The sequence below is a fragment of the Salminus brasiliensis genome, chromosome 22 (genome assembly GCF_030463535.1).
Source record: "Salminus brasiliensis chromosome 22, fSalBra1.hap2, whole genome shotgun sequence".
NCBI lineage: Eukaryota > Metazoa > Chordata > Actinopteri > Characiformes > Bryconidae > Salminus > Salminus brasiliensis.
This window is the reverse complement of record NC_132899.1, coordinates 26,408,180-26,431,715: the sequence shown is the minus strand read 5'-3', so window position 1 is coordinate 26,431,715 and position 23,536 is coordinate 26,408,180. Positions and strand designations below refer to the sequence as shown.

The 23,536-nt window shown below is 37.5% G+C and overlaps 1 protein-coding gene across 1 annotated transcript in view; it reads left to right on the top strand.

The window, feature by feature from the left end:
* The window catches only part of LOC140543797 (cGMP-dependent protein kinase 1-like), a 112,771-nt gene extending 89,728 nt beyond the window's left edge, over positions 1–23,043 (top strand). Inside the window, exons 8-18 of the mRNA XM_072667044.1 lie at positions 1,996–2,061; positions 7,601–7,675; positions 17,861–17,957; positions 19,066–19,205; positions 19,603–19,692; positions 19,784–19,925; positions 20,043–20,206; positions 20,318–20,440; positions 20,564–20,626; positions 20,762–20,828; positions 21,437–23,043. Coding sequence (XP_072523145.1) covers positions 1,996–2,061; positions 7,601–7,675; positions 17,861–17,957; positions 19,066–19,205; positions 19,603–19,692; positions 19,784–19,925; positions 20,043–20,206; positions 20,318–20,440; positions 20,564–20,626; positions 20,762–20,828; positions 21,437–21,535 — 1,126 coding nt within the window. The 3' untranslated portion in view covers positions 21,536–23,043. The remainder of the gene's footprint in view (positions 1–1,995; positions 2,062–7,600; positions 7,676–17,860; positions 17,958–19,065; positions 19,206–19,602; positions 19,693–19,783; positions 19,926–20,042; positions 20,207–20,317; positions 20,441–20,563; positions 20,627–20,761; positions 20,829–21,436) is intronic.
* The last annotated feature ends 493 nt before the right edge of the window (positions 23,044–23,536 follow it).

The following is a 23,536-nucleotide window of genomic DNA, read 5'->3' as shown; positions in this document are numbered from 1 at the left end:
TTGTCGTCCATTGTATTTTTTTTCATTTTCTTATTAATTGTAAATGAATACAGAGTGGTTATCTGTTATCTGAGTTACTGTAGTCTTAACTTAGCTCAAACCAGTCTGGTCATTCTCCGCTGACCTCTCGCATCAACAAGAGAAATCAAGAGAAATTCTCTAGAGCCAAAAATCCCAGGGGATCCAGAAATTCTTAATCCAGCTTGTCTGGCACCAACAATCGTGCCATGCTCAGTAGATCTACAGGTGTTACTAATAAAGTACATGGTAAGTGTACATTTCTAGAAACCTGTTATGTCTGGTGTAAAAAGCGGTTTACAGTTAAGTTGAACAGAAACAAGACAAGACACATTTTAAGGGGTTCTTCCTTGATTTAGATCCCCAAAAGATACATTATATCCAATAACACACATTGACTTGGTGGATAATTTTGATATCCCCAAATTATAGTAGAAAAAAGACAACAGAAATAAAAACTCTGCAGAGCTGATGACAACAGGGGTGCGAAGAATGTTATCTTAGAGAACACATTATGTGGAGGAGTGTATCCCATTTAGATCTGCTTTCACTGTGCAGAATATGAACTGCTGGCAATGTGCCTGCAGTAAATGACTGATATTTGTTAATTCCACTAGAGCAGTTGCTTCTTGTCTGACACTTTCTCTCAACAAGTATTTAAGAACAGCATGTGTCTAACAACAGTACAGCAACCCGCTGAGCAGATCTGACAAGAAAAGCCAGCAGCATTGCATCACAAGTTCAGGAATTACATAAGAAACCCATCATATATTATATTACGGGTTCATAATTAGGTGCAGTTTGACAGATGCCTTAGTCTTTATTCTTTATTTAATCCAATATCAGAACTCCAACCAAAATGATTATTGGCCCTGCCCCTTGGTCCCTGGACTGACTGTGACTGTGTTTAGGCTTATTTAGGCTTAAAAAACACTAGCTTGTGTTAGTGTGTATGTGTGAGCGTAACCTACATGCCCACCTGCCCACGGTACTTTAGTGCAGCACAGCTGCTGGAAGCCGTCATCCAGAGCAGGAAGAAGGCCAGGGTTTCTCTGCGCCTCCTCATTCTCCCTAAACACAGCCCATGCAGCAGCACCACACAGCACAGTCCATTTCAAACCAAGAGGATTTCAGCAGTCTGATTCATTCAGTCATGGGTCCTTTCGAATCTCAGTTCAACTCCATCGACACTTCATCAGAATGCAGCGAAGAAGACTCAGATGGCAGCTATACAGAGTAAATTCATAGTTACAACTGTTCTAGCTGGTTTACTGTGTGAGTAATTGAACAATGCTCAGTGTTGATACTAAACAAATGACGGCACATTGTGTGATTACGCATGTTTGTCATCCATTTGCATATAAGAATTAGTGTTGCATGTTGTATTGAAAGTTCAGTGATCATTTCCAAGGAACATGTTGAATCTGACCTAATTTAGATGTTTTTATAAGAAAAAAAAGATTTAATTAACAGATGTTAATTATCTATTCAGATGTGTATTCAGATTTGTTTTATGTATTGTTTTGAGCATTGTTACATTGTTAACTGTATTTATTCAACTAATAACTTGTACCAATAACTATACTATGTATCATTATCAAGTAAGAATTGTGGCATTGTGACAATCCTTGTAAGAATATAAGTGCATGTGATTTTATAGGGAATGAATATAAGAGGTTATAGTAAGTTAGGTCCTTATCTGTCTCTGTTTTTACTGATCAAATATATTTCCATTCCAAGATTTGGTGCTGCTAAATTCATTCTAACACATTATTGGCTGAATTGTTAACTCATTTATATTTAAAAAAAAAGATGACTCAGATGTATGAATATTGCTTGTTAACTGCAATCTCAGGCAGTCTCAGATTATCTTATTTTCTTCTTGCCCTAATGAAGTGGCATCCACTGGGTGCAGTGGCTCATAAAACAATTTTGGCATGGTGGCGACTGACGTTTTGTTGTTTTCTTTTTCCACAGAGAGGACATTAGGACAGCCAATGTCATTGCTGCTGATGCTGTCACCTGCCTGGTCATTGACAGAGAGTGAGTTTCTTCTATGTGTGTTTAATCAAATGATTGGCACAAATAATAGTGAAGACTTTTGTGTCCTCACTATTAAGTGCTTTTTTCAGTACTGCAGTTTAGCAACAATTAATTAAATAAATTAATTAAAATGTTTGTCTACATTTGAAGCATTTCATCAGCTGATAAATAAGAGATTAAATACTTGGAACTTGTGCTATAGAAACATGTTTTTTATCTGCGCTCAATCCAATAAACATTTGGTGACATAGATGAAGGCTAAGCCCAGACTAAAACAATTTACTATGGTGATTGACTATTAATAGGATGGACATGATGTTCAGGGCTGGATTTCTCAAAAGCATCTTAGCACAAAGATGGTTTAGTGAGAATCACACAAAGTAGCAAGGGTGATCTTATTACTTTGATGCGTTTAGTAAACTGGGTGTAGATCAGTAGTGCAATCAGAAGTCTGGTGTCCTGTTGACAACCTCTTGGGACTCTTGTGTAACACAAGTTCTATGTATGCGGATAAAATAACATTTAAGGTTATGAAAAGCACTCAATCAGAAGTACCACTGGCCAGCAAATTTTAGTAACCTGCAACCAATGATCCAATTAAGGTGAACTGGGTGTGTTAGAGCAGGGTAAACATTACATGCTGGGCAATGGAACCTCAGGAGCAAGACTGAGAACTGCTGGTGGTTGTTTGAGACTTTCAAAATGATCTTCACACTTTAAAAATCTTTAGAGATTCAAGTCACCAGCAAAATGTTATAATGACATCTTTTTACACACAAGCAGAACACTTGGGCCCAATTCAACCTAGGCCACTAAAATAACAAAAAACAAAGCATGCGGCCTCATTTAGAGTGCCGCTGTGAATGTTAGGGAACAGCAGCCCTGGGTGAAATGCCTTGCGCAGCATGCTGTACAGATTTTGCATCTCCACGGACACAAAAACCCCAGGGTGTCTGAACCTACCGAGCACCAAGGCGCTCCTAAAAATAGCTACCCCCAACCACTGTCTGACTCCCCAAGGAATGTAGCTCCACAGGGGGAAAAACAACCATTAACGCGGTCCCATCAGCAGACTCCGATAGGTTTATGACAGGGCCTTTAAAGTGTGCTTGTTTTGGCCAGGATGCTGCGTGTTGGCGCTCACGCAATGAGGTAATTATTTGAGCTGAACCAACTTGTGCCTCCAGTTTCATGTCAGAACTGTGGGAAGTATCAAATAAAGCATGATAACGTTACGCCTCTACATGTCCAGAGGCATGATACAATAAATTAGATATTTATGTGGTCACTCTCACATCTGAGTGTTTAAGGAAGCTAATTACATCTACAAAGTCCAGAATAAACCAAACTGTATGCATGTTAAAAGGATAGTTATAGGACAATAGGTCAAATTCCATGTTGTCCAGGACTTTTTTTAAAGAAATAGTCCAACAAGCAATTTTATTGTACCTTTAACCCAAATATAGTCAATTAACCAAGATATGTTGAAAGCCTGCAACTGTAGTTTTTCATTGACGAAATGAGGGCTGCATACCTAAATCACGCCTGAATTGCCATAATTGACTGTGTATGTTGTTTAAAGATAACAGTGTCATACAGTATCGGAAACATCATAAGCGACTTGGCCAAAACTATTGGTGCCCCTGGAAATGAATGACCTTTCTATCAGAAAATGTATGACCTTTGCCAGAATTTGTTGCAATTACAACTGCTCTGGTATTTGCATTCCTTTTTATATTTATTTTGTTTGCATTGAAACAACACACAAAAGCTGAGAAAAAAATCAAACCTGATATAATTTCACATGCAAATCCAGAAATGGACTGAACAAAATTATTGCCATCTTTTCAATATTATATCATGTGATGCTTCTTTAATTTGTGTTTGTGACTCCAATGTTCCTGGGTTTCCTGGGTTTCCTGTGTGAAATGTCATTAAGAAGTTCACAGTCCATGACACTGTAGCTAACCTCCCTGGACATGGACGCAAGAGAGCCACTGTTGACAAAGAGACATAACAAAAGCCACAGTCCTGTGGGCAGATAATGATTTTAGACAAAGTGCTGGAGTGGCCAGCAATGAATCCAGATCTAAATCCTATAGAACTCCTGTGGAGAGAGCAATTGGGAAAAGGCACCCTTCAAATCCTGAGGTTTGACTCCTGAGTTTGGCAAAATGAGCATAAACTCATTTATGGTGATTGATTTCAGGTATTGTTTCCAAAGAGTGTGCTACCAAATAGTAAGCTGAGGGTACCAATAGTGTTGTTCATTTCTGGAGTTTGGTGTGATTTGTCTTCTTTCTCAGCTTTTTTGTGCTGTTCCAATACAAAAAAGGAATGTGAACATGTGAACACCAAAGCAATTTGAAATGTCCTAAGAGAACTGGGGTAATTTTTTGAAAGAAGTACAAAGGTGCCAATATTTTTGGCAATGGTTGTATGACAATAGTCTCCTATCTCCAATACTAACTTCAATACTAAAGAAGCAAATGTAAAATGTGCTTTGAGAAAGAAGGATAATGGTCAGGGGCCTTTGCTGCCCTTGGCATGTTTCCAGTTAATGTTTTATTGAGAGGCTAAGAATACAACATCAACTGGGTCAGCAGTACCTGTTGTAATATTTGTCTTTAACTGTTCATCTCCCAGTCACGTTTCAGAGGTCATGTAACAGATGCTTCATGTGACTTAAATAGCTGAGGACTAAATTGAAAAGTACCTTGCAAGCTAAATAGATGTTTTTAAATACAGATTAAAATATATTGGTTTGGTGTTTGTTTATCTTATGTCTAGGAATATTAGTATACCCATGTATCTAAGCTGTAATAAAAATATAAAACACTCAAACCCATGTGTGAAGGAATAAAATCCTTGCAGCAGTAACAAAAGCTAATAACGACATCCCTGGTGCCTAACTTTACCCCTGATGCAAATAATTCTAAAAGGCAGTAACGTTTAATATCGATTGTATTGCTGACCAGATGCATTTCCGTGTTCTGTAACTAACCTTTAGTTTTTATACTGCATATAAACTACAGTATACACTATTCCATGTGATCAGAACATATCCTCATATGGAACATTTCAATTGAGGATTATGTAGTTGCCAATACTCAGATAGTCTGAAACTTTTTGCCCATGCACACACACACACACACACACACACACACACACACACACACACACACAATGTCCTGTAGGACAGTGGTGCCCCCAGTGGTAGACCCATATTACTGAACCAATCAGTGAAGTTGAAATTGGAGGTTTAATACATTAAATACAAACAATAAAACACTGCAAATAAACACTGTCAGTGTTGTAGCTTAACCATTACCTCACACCTCCTCAAGAAAGCCCAGTATTTTTGTTGAAGTAAATCAGGTAGCTGCTGGTAAAAAGGTAACATCCATCCAGTGGCTAAAGGTCGCAGAGAAGTCAATCAAACTTACTTTTAACAGCATTTGTACTTAGTTTTAGTATTAAAACTATTACAATTACTTAGTATATTCAGTGCAGAGATAAGTAGCTTAAAAGCCACTTGCAAGGCTACTTTAAACTTGCACAGTATGTTTGTGTGTGTGTGTGTAAAAGCAATTTAGATTCATCTGGGTTTCAAATGACATTTACACTGATTGTACCTGACAGTGTTTTTATTGCAAACCAGTGTGCTAGAAAAGTACATTTTCAAAGGCAAAATTCATTATTTGTCAGCAGACCTTTAAAAAAAAGACTGATACTGCATTTAGAGCAGTTTTTTGGGATAAGTTGTGACTAGCTTTGCGTACTGTTTCAGAAGAATTTATTTTAGTCTTTCTTTCTGGCAAATGATTCCAGTTTACTTAACTATTCCTCTTAAAGCTTTTGTCTTGTGCCTTGTGCCAGTATGTAGCAGCCTTGCAGTATCTCCATGTATTTTACATCATCCATTCATTCCTCAGTTTTAGCAAGATGCCCAGCCCCCCTTAACTTCCATACTTTACTGTTTGGATTGGACAGTGTTATGTTTGTGCTGCTTGCTTTTGAATTTTGTCCAAACACATACATTTTTGTTTTATCTGCCCATTAAAACTGTATCCCACATCCCACAACTCTAATGTATTCTGACATATTCCAGATGTGCATAGATTTTTTTCCAGTAATATTTTTAATCTAAGCACCTTCCCACACAGGACAGTTGTATACAGATGAGTTGAAATTATCAGTCAAACTCAGTCTCAGCCACTGAACCCTGTAGCTTATTTGAAGTGACCGTCCAATGGCCCAACCAGGCCATTGTCTATAAAAGACAATACATTATACCTATCTTATACCTAAGTCTGATTATCAATACCATTTGAAAGTTCTTATTGTAAATGACTCAGTCTTTTCCCAACTAAAACAAAAACCCAGTTAAAATAAACTAAATTAGTATTCAGTGATAGTCATCAATGAATTAAATGTCATTTGTAGATCCAGATTTAGATCCATTTCCTCAAAGTTTAAGAAATGACAGTAATGACACATGCAAAACTGGCCTCAGGTAAGGCAAAAATGGTATTGTCTGTGCTGCGCATGATGCTGCAAAACAGATGGCTGGAAAGGGAAAAAAACTCCCAGATGTCTGCAGATTCTCAAATTGTGATAAATGACTCAAGCATAAAAGGGAAATTAAATGAAGAGCATTTTCAGAGCATCACACTCATGAGCACTTAGGATTTGCATGCTCTGTAATCTCTCTTAATTTCAGAAAAGTTACTGACAGATTATCTGTTAAAAGTGCACAGATTGTTTTCGATCATCATTATGGTTGATCATCAGCGTGTTGATGATGTTATGTAAGTAAAGAGCTTGCAATGAATTGGCCTTAGCTTTATTAGGCGTTCTGAACTGTTATTTGAGTCTGATATTATTTTATTAAATAATATTATCCATATTTTTTTTTGTATAATAAGCAATACTGCTGTGCAGTGTCAAATCCAGGGTAGTGAGTCAGAATGGAATTACTGGTTCCCGATTTTCCATTTGATAGAACTGCATCATTACAGTATGTGTAAGCAGGCTGCATATAACTATGGCATTTTGCTGTGTCTAATATCTGTTGTATTTATCATATTTTGATAATGATAACAGTCCTGGAGGAATATCATTTCACATTTTACATGCAGATGTGACTTGACTTGAGGCAGTATGCATGCACAGCATATGCTTTGCCAGTAGAGATGGACTACCATGGCCAAGTGAACTAACTCAACTCAGCTCGAGGCTATAATGTGCTTTAATTGAGTTCAAGATGTTCTTTTAAAGTAGGGCAGGCATGCCTTGCTGCAGGATGTGGACCAGTTGAACTAATGACAGTGTCATTCAGCTCATATTTGGCCAGTCTGCCCTGTGATTTCAGACTGGCTGATCCAAAGTCTTGTTGGTGTGTGCTTGTAACATTTGTCTAAACTTCAGATGTCAGAGCTGGCATGTTATGCATATTAGACTGACAAATTTGACTGAGAAAATAAACAGTCTACTTGTCCGGCAGGACTGTAACTACAGTCTGCTCTCAATTTTGCAGTTCTTTCAAGCACTTGATTGGAGGTCTGGACGATGTCTCAAACAAAGGCTACGAGGATGCTGGGGCCAAAGCAAAGTAAGTAACTCTCTCATTAACTTGACATTGTTATAGCCAGTGGTATAAAGTGAAACCTGATTGCAGATACAAGCATACACACATATTGTGAGCCCACTGATTATTAAGACCAATTGTCTCTCTTGTAATCAGACAATTCATATTTTCTTTTAATAAGTCTGGTCATGTGGCTTATGCTTTGGGTCTAGATCAGGCATGAAATAATTAGTCTGCAACGCTCATTGGATTTTCATGTCTGGCCGTATCTGACCTGCTTGCGGCTATAATTATCCTTGGTCCGAGGCTTTCAGGAAAGAGAAACTCAATCTGACTTACGGAAGTGCTTACGGAAGCTCTTTCTGAATTCCTTCAGTGCTTATAAAGGCCGGAGAAATGAAACATTTTCTGATCGGTTAAATTTTCCTGACCAGTCAGGTTATAATTTTCATGTTTGACACAAAGAAATCCCACCTTACTATACTGCCATCACAGATTTAAGACCTTAAAAAGTGTCAATATAAGTACCATAAAAGTAGGAAGCAAACATTGGACAACAAACATGTCTTGGTCATTAGAGAACTTTCATGGTAAGGATTAAATTAGTTTTATTTTCACACTATGTTTATATATATATATATATATATATATATATATATATATATATATATTTGACTGTTTAGACAGAAATTGTGCCTGTTTGACTTTTCTTTTATGTAAACAATCAGGTCCCAAAAGCTTGTATTGCTAGTTTTTAGACCACAAATCTCAGTCAATCAGGCAAGAATCCCTGATGCGGAAAACCTGCGATTCCCATGAGCTTAAGCAGTGAAATCCCAAAATCACAGTGACTTAATAGATATACAGGCACTGATTGAGCACAACCGCAAAGATGAAGTGGAGGCCTCAGTTTATCTGGCTGGAATTTTATGCTGTGTTTTATCCATTTGCTTCTAACGGTTCTGCCGATGGTTAGGCCTGTTGTGGCTGTTAGTTTATTTGCATAATTTATGGGCCATTGCCTTCTATTTTGCCTTTAATATGAAATATTTTACAAATATATATAGCCTTCTTGTGACAGGAGTGAACCTTTAGAAAAAAAAGCAAAAACTTGTGCCTGGCGAGTGAAAGGGCATCTGCTGGTGTTAGAGCACCCCCTTCTGGTTTCAGGTATTTAGACACTATTTAGACAGCTTCCTAATTTTCATTTTTCTGACTTTCATATTTTAGAATCATTTTATACAGGCATATACACAGTAAAATCAGCGGTGTTAAATCAAGCACTACAAAGTTCAGAAGAGTTTGTGTAACATTGTACACTGCAAGTGTTTTTATTGTTCCAGTTCAGCTATATTGCAATGTCAATACTGAATTTCTGAATGGTAGTGTAGACAGTGATCATCTGACTGTAGCCTCTTCTCCTCTAGCTATGTGACTCTGCGTGTGAGTCAGGTTGCTATGGCAGCTGGTCAGTTGTCTAATCCATGCCATGTTTTGTTTGGGTGCTTATTCAGCTTCTCATCATATTAACCAGCTCAGTCTTGTGACTCATGCATTGAGGTTATGTTAAGAAAACACCCTACGCCCACAATGGCAGGGCTCCAGCGGAGCTTTCTTTTGGATCATTAGTTACTAGATTTTTATATAAATCTAGGTACAGTAATATTAAATATCAGACTTAAAAAAACAAGTGGGAACATGTTTACAATGTATTTTGCTTTTTTTTGTACATTGTGTAGTTTTAGAGATTCACAGGTTGCTAGCAACTACTAGATTTTCATGTAATCCTTAACCTTTTGTAAAGATGATCTATCTGATTTTGTTACTGGCCAGGTCAGTGATTAGTTCTTGGCTTGGTTACTAGAGCTGAGCCTACTACGACTGAACCCACAGTCAGCATAGCACTTTCCTCTGTGCTTTGCCAGTGAAGCAATGGGGACACTCTGTTCTGGGCCCGCACAGGGGAGACACCTTATACTGTACTATGCCCTGCCAGCCTTTGACTGCCAGCTTTTGCATTTTTTTCACTTCTGCAAGGGTGTGTGGGGGTACTAGGAACATGCCTGCGTGGCGTGTGTACTTAAACTTATTTAAAATGCTGTTGATGGGTAGAGGTGAGCCACCTATACATTACAAAGTCTGCAAAATCCGGTAGGAAAGACCCTTTTGCAGACTCTGTAGTCTGAGAAACTGTAAAGCTCAGGTTTTAGAGAATGATTGCCTTTAAAGCAATATCTTATAAAGAACCTATTGAGAATTGAGAGAAATTCTCCTCTGCAACAGAATATTTTGTTTTAAAGGACTATAAATAACAATAAACATTTTTTAATAATTGATTTTAATATAGCATCTACAAAATAATTATATGTCACAACTATAAATACATTTATATTATTATTATTATTATTATTATTATTATTATTATTATATTATCTGTTAAATGTTGAAAATGAAATGTTGAAATAGGGTATACCATATCTTCACACCCTTTCAAAGGAAATTCCAAAGATTTTCTTTTTTCGAAGATCCTGAGGATGTCTGACCTTAACAGTTTTTCTATACATTTTAGCCTAGACAGTTTTTCGAATGTGATATAGCTTGTTTCATGTGTGAAGGGGTTATCCTATTGAGTGAATATCAGCCTTAGAAACACACATATAAGGTGGACTTCAGGGAAAAAAATAAAAAGCATATATGACAGCATACATTTATGTGAAAAAAATAACTCATCACGTTTAGCTCTTTCTCAAGAAATATGGACAAGCAACATCTATAGATAATGTTGATCGAGTTGTAACAATAAAACATTTGACTTTATCATTTACTTAACAAAAAACGGTGATTCATACTGAAGAAATAGTTAGAACACCCTTGGCCCTGATAGCTGTTATTTCTCCCTTTGGCTGAAATAACTTTAATTTGTCGTTTCCTGTAACCATCTACTGGAAGAAAGCACCATATCATATTACCCCACAGCATTGCAATAGAATTAAGAACCGGCCATTTCAAAACACTGCACTTCTGTTTTTTGAGCCATTCTCTTGCAAGGCCCTGCTGCAGCAAACTAGCCCCAAACCATGACATTTCCACCTCCATGTTTCACAGTTTACAGGAGCATTTAACTGTCCTTTGTCTGATTATATGTCTTGTTTTGGTAAATTCAGTTTTTTCACATGACTGCATGTACAGATGGATATGAAAACTGAAGGTGGATAAACATGCAGGAGGTCACTCCTCATACTGACATACTGAGTTGTTTCCTCTGGGAATTGCCTAGCATAAGCACCTTCTATATGCAGAAACAGGGAACACCTCCAGAAGTGAGCCAAACCAGAGTTGCCAACCATGTGACGCACTGCACTAATTTGTGATTGGCTGTCCACAGGTGCATTGCTCAAAAGCAAAAACTCTGTGGTTGGTGTTTTTGTAGAACTTAACAATGATATGTCTAACTTTAACATTTTACCATCAATGTTTGCATAGATTACAAGCTACACAGTTGTATGCAAGACGTTGAGCACCCCTGTCTAAAATACTTGTTTTGCTGAAATATATAGTCTATTTTTTTCACTATTCCTCTTAGAAAGCTTTTTGGTCATCTTGCATGGGTCGTCTTGTTTGTACTGCATGTTAAAGATCTACCCAGCTAGGATTTCTTGAAGTAATTCGTATTGGACATAATAGATTCACCCTTTATGCAGTACAAGTTACAGATCTGATTAGAGGAGCCCATGAATGTTGAGAGAGAAGACCCTTCAATGTTTAAAGAATTTCTTTTCATCACCTAACCTGAGACTTTACAGCCGTCTTAACTTTTGCACATGTCACAATTACTGTTCATTTTTATTACTTTAATTTAAATGTAAAATAAATATAAATTAACTTACAGAAAAGAGAAATACAATAGGTTGCTACAGAGTCTAGGTTGGTTTTACTTTTTATTCACTTCAAAAAGTCTACTGCAATTTGGCTGGGCTGAATGACATTTTACATACAACTACTGTAACATTGACTTATTGTCCACTGAAATATTATGCATTATTCTGAAATGCATTGTACACTAATTCATACGAACAATGCTGCCACTGGCTAGTATGAAATGCATCTTCTGACTTCAGAAACCAAATCTTGTTACGGTTATGTAAGCTGCTTATTTTTGTTCTTGGCTTTCATGCTCAAGTAAAGGCCAACTGACCACCATATCACTGACAGCCTCTTCACAGAGTCAGTTATATGTTGGAGCAGTGACAGGAAATCCCACCATCTATACTTGAGCGAGGCACTGTAGTGCCACTATACGTGCATGTATTGCTGTCTAAATGTGTAGTTGTTGATCTGTGTACATGTACCTAAAGGCAACTAACTGTGAATAACAGGACTTAAATGAATGGCCTTCAGTATATAATTCCAACAGCAGTCCCCACTTTGTTTCCATATTGGAGAAGCATACAGAACATAGCTTCATAACAATGTTTCACACTTCTCTGACCCTAAAATAATTCCATATGAATTCATTTCTCATGCTTGAGAATTCATTATTTCTAGCTCAATAAAAATATTCTGAAATTTGTCAGTTGCTTACACATTCATGTTTGAATGTAGTATAAATATTTTATTAATTTGAATTTATGTTATATATAACTAATGTCTTCTTTTTTATTTTTGTTTTTTATTTCATTAAACCTGTTGATACAGAGTGTAAACTAAATTTATATATAGTTTATGTATTATTGTTTTTTGGAAGAGAATTTGTAAAAACTAACTGGTTTGTGCTTCTAACACTCCTATTTTTATCATTTCAGCTAATCTGTGCTGCTCTTTTTGCTGAAAATAGTTTAGAGATGTTTTACCAAAATGTTTGTAATTTCTTGACCAATGGAAGAAGGTTAGAGCAGTCAAGATCTTGAATCCAATGATAAAGAAATGTTTTTTTGAAATACTTAAGTGTTGGTATTTTCAGTATTTAACTCCTGTATTTGACCGTTACATAGTCAATATATCTCAGACAACTTTAATTTTACATTGTGTTACTTCAGTTCTTTGTTTTGCTATTCCTGTATGTGTCCAACTCCAGTTTCAACAAAGGTCAGTCACAAATCATATGACAACAGTTATCTGCAGAATGAGGGGAGCCAACAGAGACAGCGAAACTGAGATTGGTAGGGGGTCAGTACTGTTAAGCATTTAAGTTCTGCTGACCATCTCTAATAATAGACTAAACATAATTACCATTTATGGCCAAAAAATAGACACTGAAAGTACTTAATGGATAATGTAGCACCAACTGCTAAAAAAAGATATAGACCTAAAGTATTAAGGCCTTTAAGCAATGACAATGTTGAACTGAAGTTACCATTTTTTTAAATGCTAGAGGTGCTGCAGTGGGAGATACTAAGGGTGAGCTAATGGAGGCAAACTTGTTCAAAATGAATTTCTAAACTATATTATTAACTGTGAAATGCACAGAATAAAAAAAACTAAATATACTGAAAGAATAGAATTTTTTATTGACTGTTAATAAAGTAAACTTGAAGAAGTGGCAATTCAGGGGAGTTTAGGATGAGGAAGGAAACTTTAACTGTGACCATGTCACAAAAATCAGCTTTTGAAATGTGCTGTAGAACATCTAGACAATCCAGATAAGTTTTGGAAACAAACTGCAAAATGATAGAATGGAATAACGATCCAAACGTACTTTTAAACCGCCATGGACAACCCAAAAAGACACAAACTAAAGCTTTGGAATGGCATAAACATCACAGTTTGTTTTTTGTTTTGTTTTGGTTTTTTTTGGGGGGGGGGTAGACTTTAAATGAGCAGGCCATAGCCATATAGTATTTTGTGTTAGATTCAGATTTCCGATATTAATGTCTAAATAAAGCGTTAAAGCTACTGCAATTCCAAAATTATTAAAGGATTCCGCATGATTATTAAGAACTGTGGTGCTCACTAAAACAGTCAGCAAAATACAGTATGACAAGGTAAAACCCAGCATATGCTGACCAAGGCTTTGAGTGGCCCTCTCAGGTCAAGGGAACATAATCATGTCAAATGCTGCATTGTGGAGAAACACCTGGTCAGGCTCTCTATTGTTTTCTGTCATTTTTTTGCATCTGCTCATTGTTGAGCATAAGGTTAAACCCCAGCACTCGGCCAGGCTTAGCTAATTACTGACCCATGAGAAAGCTGGCTTCTCCTGGACTAGAGTTAGGACTTTCAGACTTGGGGCATGTTTTTACAGCCTCATTCACAGAGGTAGAAATGTTGAGAAGTGGCCATTTCGAGATGGAGGAATGTGAGCAAATATTATGTCGTGGTATGGCTTTCAGCCTCAACTTTACCCGCTTTCCAAAAGGCTAGAAACTGTGTTAAGGTTTTAGCATTTCTTTTGGGAAAATATGGCTTTCTGGATTAAAGAAAAGATTAGATCAAACAGTATATCTAATCATAACTTTTCTGCACAACTAGAAAGACAGACAGTGTTTTGATGATGACTGTTTTTGTGTTTTGAGATCGATTAAGGGTCTATTGACACGTTTAAAAACTACTTTAATGATCTCAGCCATTTGTAAAGGGAAATTGGGGACTTTTTTGAAATGTATTTCTGATTTAATCATATATGGTCATATATGGAAAATATCTAGACTATAATTTAAATACCATTTACGGGTATTTAAGAAGGCAAAGTGATTTATCGAGAAGTAGCTGATAAATTTTGAGGCATTTCTTTTCTGGAAGAACCTGACTATGTGAAATCCAATTATGGAAATTAAGTTATGTTTAGCTGGGACTGTATGTGTTCAACTGGGAGTGGAACTATGGTAACTATGTTTTGTCCGTAATGTGTAGTTGTTGGTTATGTGAAACTAGTTTATTTACATGCTCACTCTACTCACTAGCTCAGATGTTCTGTAGATGGAGAAAAAAGGACAAAAGTACTTGAGTAACATTTTAAAAGCAACTCAGAGTATAAGGGATGATATACTTTGTTGTATATGTCTTAGTTTGTTTAAAGAAACCGGTGAAAAACAGCTGTTATTATTATCATTTTCTTGCAGTTATTTGATGAATCTGGCTTTAAAGGGCTAAATCCAACAGAATAAATACAGAAGCACAAAAGTCTTAAAAATCACAGACATTGTTCTTTATTTGACAATAAATAACACATTGAGTTTGACGTAAATGTGTGATTTAGCTATACCAATTGCACAATGCTAATTTGGTATAAGAGAAAAAGTTGTTTAAAATAAATTCATCACTAGATTGATATTTTAAACATAAACATTAAGTACTTTGTCACTTTATTTGTAAGCAAAATAAAAAAAACATCTTTAAACCCTTACAAAGCAGATTGTTTTTATATCCGTAAATACAGAATATTGAAAATGGTTGCTGCACTGCAGAATCCATTGTAATTAAGACGTGTGTGTATAGTTTAAAGCTTCTCCGAAAGTCATAATGTGGCAGGTAAGCCCATCACTCAGTGCGCTGGACTTGTTTACTGCTGTGTTAAAGTGTGCCTGGTGTATATGGGTTCCCAGGGGAGACTGCCGCCAATGTGGGCTGCCAGCGCAGTGGAAAATCACCGTTGCTCGCGACACGACACCAGTTGTCGGCAGCTCTTCTCAGAATCCTCGCCTTACATATCAGCTGTCATCAACTCCCAAGTGGCAGCATGTGATGCTGGGTCCTCTTGCCTCTTTTGGACTTTAGAGCTTCCCCTTTGTGAGCTGGCAGCTTTCAGGGATAATGACTGTAACCATGGTGATGTAAACAACCCAGTAAAGAGAATGTAAATCTGATAAGAAGATATGTAAATAGAAATGATCCAGAATACCTTGGAATAAAATCATTTTACATTTATTCCACTGAAAGCTTTTTTTGTGTGACAGCGACGATATGCTATAATATACAGTATTTTCTGAAGTAAATGTGCATGAAAAGTGACCTGACAAGAAAAGATGCAAGCAAGCCTCTATTATAGAGTTGGTAAAATAAAATAAAAAATAAAAAAAACACTGCAGACATCTGTACCTGTATCAGTGCATGTGCAGACAGCTGTATATGGCATAGCTCCAGGGGCTAGCCACCACTTTTATTCTCAGGTTGTCAACTACTTCAACAACTACAGTGTTTACAGTAGTTACTGTAGAGAATATTGCCCTAATTTGTGGCTTAATACATTTACATGCAGCGTCATGCACTTTCCTACACCTGTAACATGATTAAATAATGTTACAGAGGTAGGTAAGTGTGGCATAGGAGTTTTACACAAACTCTTATTCCATAGGGCTTGGTCAGGGAACATGGAGGGCAGTGAGGTAATTCTATGACTTCTTAGTGTTTTATCATTAGATTCTCTAGCACTAAGAGAAAATGACAGAAGAGAAAAAGGGTACAGAAAAAACTTTCTAATTGTCTTTAATTCCACTCGTGCATGAGTATTCCAACAGCGACTTGAAAATTACTTCTTTTAACGCCTGTGCCTTATTATCAATCTTTGCTATGACTAACCTGACAGTTTTGGGTTTTTTTGGCTAGCATGTGTGAGTATATCTGGATGCTGTCGTATAGTCTGACAGAGTGTGCTGCCCTTTGCATGTGATGGGATGTTTGTCCCACCCGAGCATGAAGCCATTTTGCTGATATTGCATCTTTGCTGGGTCACATAACTGCTGGGGTACTCTGAGGTGTTTTCCCTCCCATAAATGGCACATGAGATAGTTGTCCTTCCCTGTGCAGGTTACTTTAGGTGCAAAGGTAACACCTAACTCAGATATTTCTAACCTGACCCATTAACTTTTAATACTTACTTTCAACATTGCCATTTAATGTTGGAAGTCCAGTCAAGGACATAGAATCCCAATTACAACTGTTACCTGTCCTAAGTCTGAGAGCTGAGATGACAACACCAACATACTAACTGTATTTTTGTTATATTTAATGATGAACAAAATTCTTCCACCCAGCACTGATTATCCTATAATAATTTTGCCCAGCATTTGCAGTTCTACAGCTATAGTTGAAGCCCAATATGAGGACAGGAATCATATCAATAAAAATCTAATTCTAACTTTAAGAATCAGAATAACATACAATATTGTCTTGGAAATGTCCAAGATGGTTTATACCATTAACGAAAGCCATAACTGCAAAGAACTGAATATTTAATGATGTCTGAACCCAATGATACGTGACTCAAACAGTTAGGTTTATTTGACAGTAAGATATGTAAATCTGGACACTGCATTGTGCTTTTACATACTTGGGGCTCATGACCAGTTTCATGTTCATGCAGAGGAACATATGTGTGAAAGACATGAATTTCCATGTCATTGGAAAGTGAACTTTAAGGCAGCAATGATGACTGATACTGGTTGGCAGAGAAGCAGAGGTGTGAAAGGCATGCTAACTGGGAGAACCTTGACCCATGTTCACAAGCTAAAAATACTGTGGGGATCATCGGGTAGGCAGTACTAGTGGAAGCTTCTACTCGCTGGGGAAACACTTGGAGTGCATTCTGCCACTGCAGTGGTCTCACCATTCATCAGTCGTCTCAGCATTCGGAGAACATTCTGTCTGCTGCTTAGGCTGGATATCTGGCTTTGCCAGTTTTTTGTGCCATCAAGAGATCTGTTTTCTGTCCTTCATTTGCCTTGACTATGGCTACTCCACAGTTCTCTACAGAGTCCAAGAGTCCATTTGAATTTTGCATCATTTTGAGTTTGCCAGACTTTGAGTAGCTCCATAGCCATCAGAGACTAAGCTTGATGCAGGGAGACTCTGGGTACCTGGACAACGCTATCTTTCTCCATACTTGGCCGACACTGTGCCACAGCGCTCGAAATGTAAACTGGAAATGGCGCATTAACTCTGCTTTTGAGAGGGGTCTGTCGCTAGCACTCTGTCGAACGTGTTCGTGAAACAAGGAAAAAGGGGTGTTCCACAGTCCAGATACTGTAAGATCCTTGTTGCAGTATTACTTGGCCTTTTGAAAGCCATCCATTTGACATTGCAGCATTATTTCTTTTGGTTCGACCAAGAGCAAGGCAAAATGCGTGAGCTGCTTCCTGCCCCAGTGCGGGAGCGGAGAGAGAGGGAGCGAATCAACAGCCTACCTGCCTCCATTCCTGCCCTTCTCACATTCCCTGTTACATATACAGTTCACACATCTAAGAAGTTCCCCTTTTTCCACTTTAAAAAATGCAGATACGAGGCGGAAAACGCTTTCTTCTCCAACCTGAAGCTGGTGGACTTCAACATCATCGATACCCTAGGAGTAGGAGGATTTGGACGCGTTGAGCTGGTAGGATGGCTAAAGCTGGGCAACAATTCATGTGCATGTTTCATTCTTATTTATACCTCTGAATGCCTCCTCCTGTGGTGTGTTATAAATGCTTCCCCTATCATTAGCAGCAGAACAGGAAACAAATTGATTTTTCAGGTCCACTGCTTTATACTTTCTCCAACCTAAACACAGTCCTGTACCCAAAACAATTCTCTATTTGTATAACATGCATGTTATTCTACGCTGTAGAGGTTCTCCTGTCCTGCATGTTAATGTGCATAGGTCAAATCTAGGAATGTTGCAGCTCTATTCAGGGTAACTTTCCACTACTAATATAAAAGACTTGTTTATAGGTCTGTTCTCTGGGACATTTAATCAAAATGCCTTGAAGCACACCAACGTTCATTCAGTTTATCTGCAGCTCAAAACATAAATTTGATTTTACATTTCAAGATGAAAATAAAACTGTTATGTCATTTTAGGGGTGGCAACCTTTGTAGTAACTGAAATAAACAACTAATCTCATGTACACAGCATGTGCCTAAAAGTATCTATAATCTCATCTATGGACTAACAGATCTATAGTATCTGTTCATCCATATCTTGGTAAATACATACTGTTTGCAAAAAGCAGCGTTATATTGTAACATGCTTGATTGTAAGCCCTCCCCCACATGCCCATGCATGTGTGAAAGAGCAAGAGGCATTGAGACAGAGAGGGAGACATGGAACATGGTGCAATGCGGACCTAGAGATTTAATGTCATGCTATGTTGTAAGGAAAAGCCCAGTAGTCTGGCCTAAAGAGGAATCCCCATGTCCCAGGCCTATTTTAGGCCCTGTAGCACCACAGTAAAAACAAGTGGCCTTTAGACAGGACGCATCATGTTCACCAGTAGTGCTATTCCTTTGCTCGGTAGTTTGGAGATTGAATGACCCCTGACATGCAAGTGCTCCCTTTGATACGCAATGTAAAGAATCTGATGCCAGAGCCATGAATACACCATGACTCATGTTCTATAGTTAGCCCCGGCGTCTGTGAAATGTAAGGGAGTTAGCACTGACAGTGTTTACAAAATATTTGGTTATACCCTCATTCCAATGGCTCTCTTTGGCTTTCACCCCAGGTCCAGCTCAAAAGTGAGGAGACCAAAACATTTGCCATGAAGATTCTCAAAAAGCGCCACATTGTGGACACAAGGCAACAGGAGCACATCCGCTCTGAGAAACAGATCATGCAGGAAGCCCATTCAGAATTCATAGTGAGGTAAAAAAAAATGTTTTCTTGATATTTTCTGGTCATACATACCTTGAGTTACTGAGTAATTTACATGAGGTCATGGCAATAGAATGATGTCATCGTGTACCAACAATGATTGACACCAAATGAGGATACTGTCTAGATTATAATCACCACTTTTATTAAATAGCATGTGCATGTGATATTCCTTTTTACCACTTAACTCTAGACTATTAATGGGCATTAATAAGCCTATGATGAAGCCATATATCTGTTGTGTCTGCTGGGACTCACATCTGTGAAAGCTGGTAGTCATAGCTTTCTTTTCTTATTAGCAATGTTGTAATTTTTGAGTAAATGATTTTTTTAATGACTGCAATCAGCATTCTCACTAACATGACTTTGTACTTCTTGTTTGATTCAGATTGTATAGGACTTTCAAAGACAGCAAGTATCTGTATATGTTAATGGAAGCTTGCTTGGGAGGAGAACTGTGGACCATTCTTAGAGACAGGTGATGTTACTGCTTTCTGACATCTACACATATATTATTTCAGATGAATTGTTTGGTTCTAATCCTAACATTTCCTAATTTTTGCCTGCAGAGGTTCATTTGAAGACTCCACAACACGGTTTTACACTGCCTGTGTGGTGGAAGCCTTCGCATACCTGCATTCCAAAGGGATTATCTATCGAGATCTCAAGCCTGAAAACCTCATTTTAGATCACAGAGGCTATGCCAAGCTGGTGAGCTACAATGTCTTACACACCTTTATGAGCTTTCTTATCAGAGCCCTAAAAATGTGATGGTTAGATCTGAAGGGTTTCCTTGAGGTCTGACCTCATAGGTTGATTTTATTTCAGGTGGACTTTGGGTTCGCCAAGAAAATTGGATTTGGGAAGAAGACATGGACTTTCTGTGGAACGCCAGAGTATGTAGCCCCAGAGATTATTCTCAACAAAGGCCATGACATCTCAGCAGACTACTGGTCATTGGGTATCCTCATGTATGAACTGCTGACTGGCAGGTAATAATTGCATGTTTATATTGAGAATTTACATATATTTAAAATGAAATCTTTAACCTAACAGTGGACAATTAATTAAAGTCTCTGGAAACATCTTTACTTTTATTGCAGTCCACCATTCTCAGGACCTGATCCAATGAAGACATACAATATCATTTTGAGGGGTATTGATATGATAGAATTTCCAAAGAAGATCACCAAAAATGCTGCCAATCTAATAAAGAAACTATGCAGGTTAGTGTGTATATGATGTGTGTCATTTGCTGGGCATGTGGTAAATTATGGCCTTTAGTGATCCTGTCAGTCTGACTGTGAAGCCAATAGTTGCCTGATCCTAAAAAGTCATATTTTATACAGGGACAATCCATCTGAGAGACTGGGAAACTTGAAAAATGGAGTAAAGGACATCCAAAAGCACAAGTATGTAGTATGAATTGTGTTGCACATTACTATAATATACTATTATATTATATTATATTATATTATATTTTGTTATATACTATTTTGTTTATTACTGTCTTATCTAAACCATAATCTCTTCTCTCTCCTTCATAGATGGTTTGAGGGCTTTAACTGGGAAGGGCTGCGCAAAGGAACTCTCATCCCTCCGATTATCCCTGATGTGAGTTTAGAACTGTTCATTTTGCATCACATCTTTACCACTGAGTGCTATGAGTGCAGACTTGTCCTATGCTGATAAATTGATTAATTTATTTGAAAATTATTAATTAAAATTCTCCCAAAATGGCCCCTCTTTTCTTATATACAACTTTCAAACTGTGATGTAGCTTCAGTAATCTATGCTATCATGGACAGAACTGTAATGATAGTACATAAAACCCTAACTAACCCTAATAAAAACAAATATTTTTTTAGTTATTATGCTCTTACTTTAAACAATGTAATATTAAATGATGTGCACAGTAGATTATTATGAAGAATTAACTAGACACATGTACATTTTGTACATGATTCATTGTGTTTCTTTATTGTCTGGATGACTACAGTATTAATTTACAATGTAGAAAAAAAATACATATATATATATATATATATATATATATATATATATATATATATATATATAATGTTTATTAAATGTTATTATGATATATATGTATAGACATGTGTGTATGTATATGTACATATACATATGTCTATTTTTTAAAGCTGCTGATCAACTTTAAATTTTTAGCCAAATAATTCCTTTGCTTCTAAATCTTCCACCAGGTGTCATCCCCCACCGACACCAGTAATTTTGACAGTTTCCCTGAGGACAGTGAAGACCCGCCGCCTGATGATAACTCTGGCTGGGACACTGATTTCTAAAACTGGGCCATGAGAAGTGCCCTTATCAGCCCGTAATGATTGTGGGTCAAGACCTTCTGGACATTGCTGTGTTTGAGTGACTGCTGCTTGAGAAGGCGGAATAAAAAAATTTTAAAAAAAGGAACAATTCAGCTCTGGGTCACCATGATGCCTTCCCCAACGCTGCTCCGACTTCTGCAGTGACACTGGGACGTCCCAGCTCCCTGCAGCACTCCACATGTACCATAACCATCCAAGCCCCATTGGCTCCTGTGTGCTAAGCCTTGGCCTTCTCATACAGGCCTAAAGGCAGACAGCATTATTTATCTGTACTCATAGTGCCCTTACTCTTCCATTTCATTTGCCTTTTACTGATTGCACAAGCAGTGCTATCAGCTAGTGCGTGGATTGCACTTAAAGAAGTGAGTGTTGAAGAAGGCTTGTTTTTTTTTTTGCTTCAGGCTCTGATACTGATGAGATTCCATTATTTGTTTTCAAGTTAATTTGCCACTTTAATATGATGATATGTATATATAGTTATTACTTTTGAAATAAACTGTCCCCTGCCACATCGGATTATACACAGAAGTACTGTATATGATGCATTTTGCAAGGACTCATGTTCCGTAAGCTAGTGAAATGCCTCTTTAATCCTTCTTTTTTTAATGTCTTTTAATTTTTTTTATCGTCTTTCACACCTTACTCATAACGGTTTGCTACTTTTATCTCTTTAAACCACATTAACACACATACACACACACACTACATTAATTTGTGCACTCATTTGCATTATACTCACTCAGACTTAGGCAAAGGTCAGTGCCTACAAGTTTCATACCACCAGGGGGCAGGGCTGTGACAAACACTAGTGACCTAGAATGCCAGTGTGAAGACAGCAGTCAGCACACAGGGAATCAGCCAAGAATCAGCCAAGAACATCTTTATGTAACATGCTATCATGCTGCTATATGATCCACCCATTCATGGTTGCCAACCATGTATATTTCAAGCATGACCCTTCATCCTTGAACATAACACAGGCCCACAGTCATCTAAACAACGACTAGAAGACCGCCTCCTGAAGGCTAGTGATAGCTTGAACAGAAACTACTGTCCTGGAAAACAAATTATGGATTTTTATTTATTGTAGGACCAGAGGTAAATATTTATGTACATATTCAGTGCTAATATTTTGTGATACGTAGGAAAGAAAGAAAACTTTATTGTCTGAATAAACCCAGCTATATTATTTAATATGTTTTAAATGTGTTTTATCTGTATGGTATTTTGTAGAATCTCTTCATCCCCTTCCATCCAACACATGTTGGAGACTGTGTGCTTGTACCAGTTTTTGGCATTATTGGAAGTGCCTTAACTCAGTGGCATTCGACATAGACCCCACATTTGTTTTGATGCTGCATGACTAAGTCAGAAACCTCAAAAATGTAATCGTTACTTGTTTGTGGCTTTTTTTAAGGTTCAGCGATTTATATGCCTTTTTCTTACAATAAAAGCATAATTGGAAGCAATGTTGTTGTCCAGTTTTCCACTTTTCTGTGTGTAATGCAGACACTCTAATGCTACTGCTTCATGCTCACTTTGAAAGTCCAGCTTGGTTCTAAACTCATAATGACCCCACTGAGAACACTGAGCTTTGGTTTTTAGCTCTGAGAAAAAAAACGACTCATATCAGCTGGTGATAATGATTTGTAAACAGCTCTCTTCCCTGCTCTATCCAACACAGATAAACTTGGAAAACGGCCGCCCCTTACCAAGCACCATCTCATAGACATCAAAAGACCTAGTCACAGGGGGTGCAGATGACATTATTGACCCCTAAGTAACAAAGCATTGGTTATGAGTCACTAGTGTGTTTGAAGGAGGCACAGTTAAAGGGTGTAAGGATCTCCTCTCCGCTCTCCCCAACACATCTCATTGAACCAATCAAGGATTTCTGTAGGTAGTAATTAGATACATCAGGTGGGGTCGATATGGGTTGGAAGTAAAGTGGTGGAGCATGAC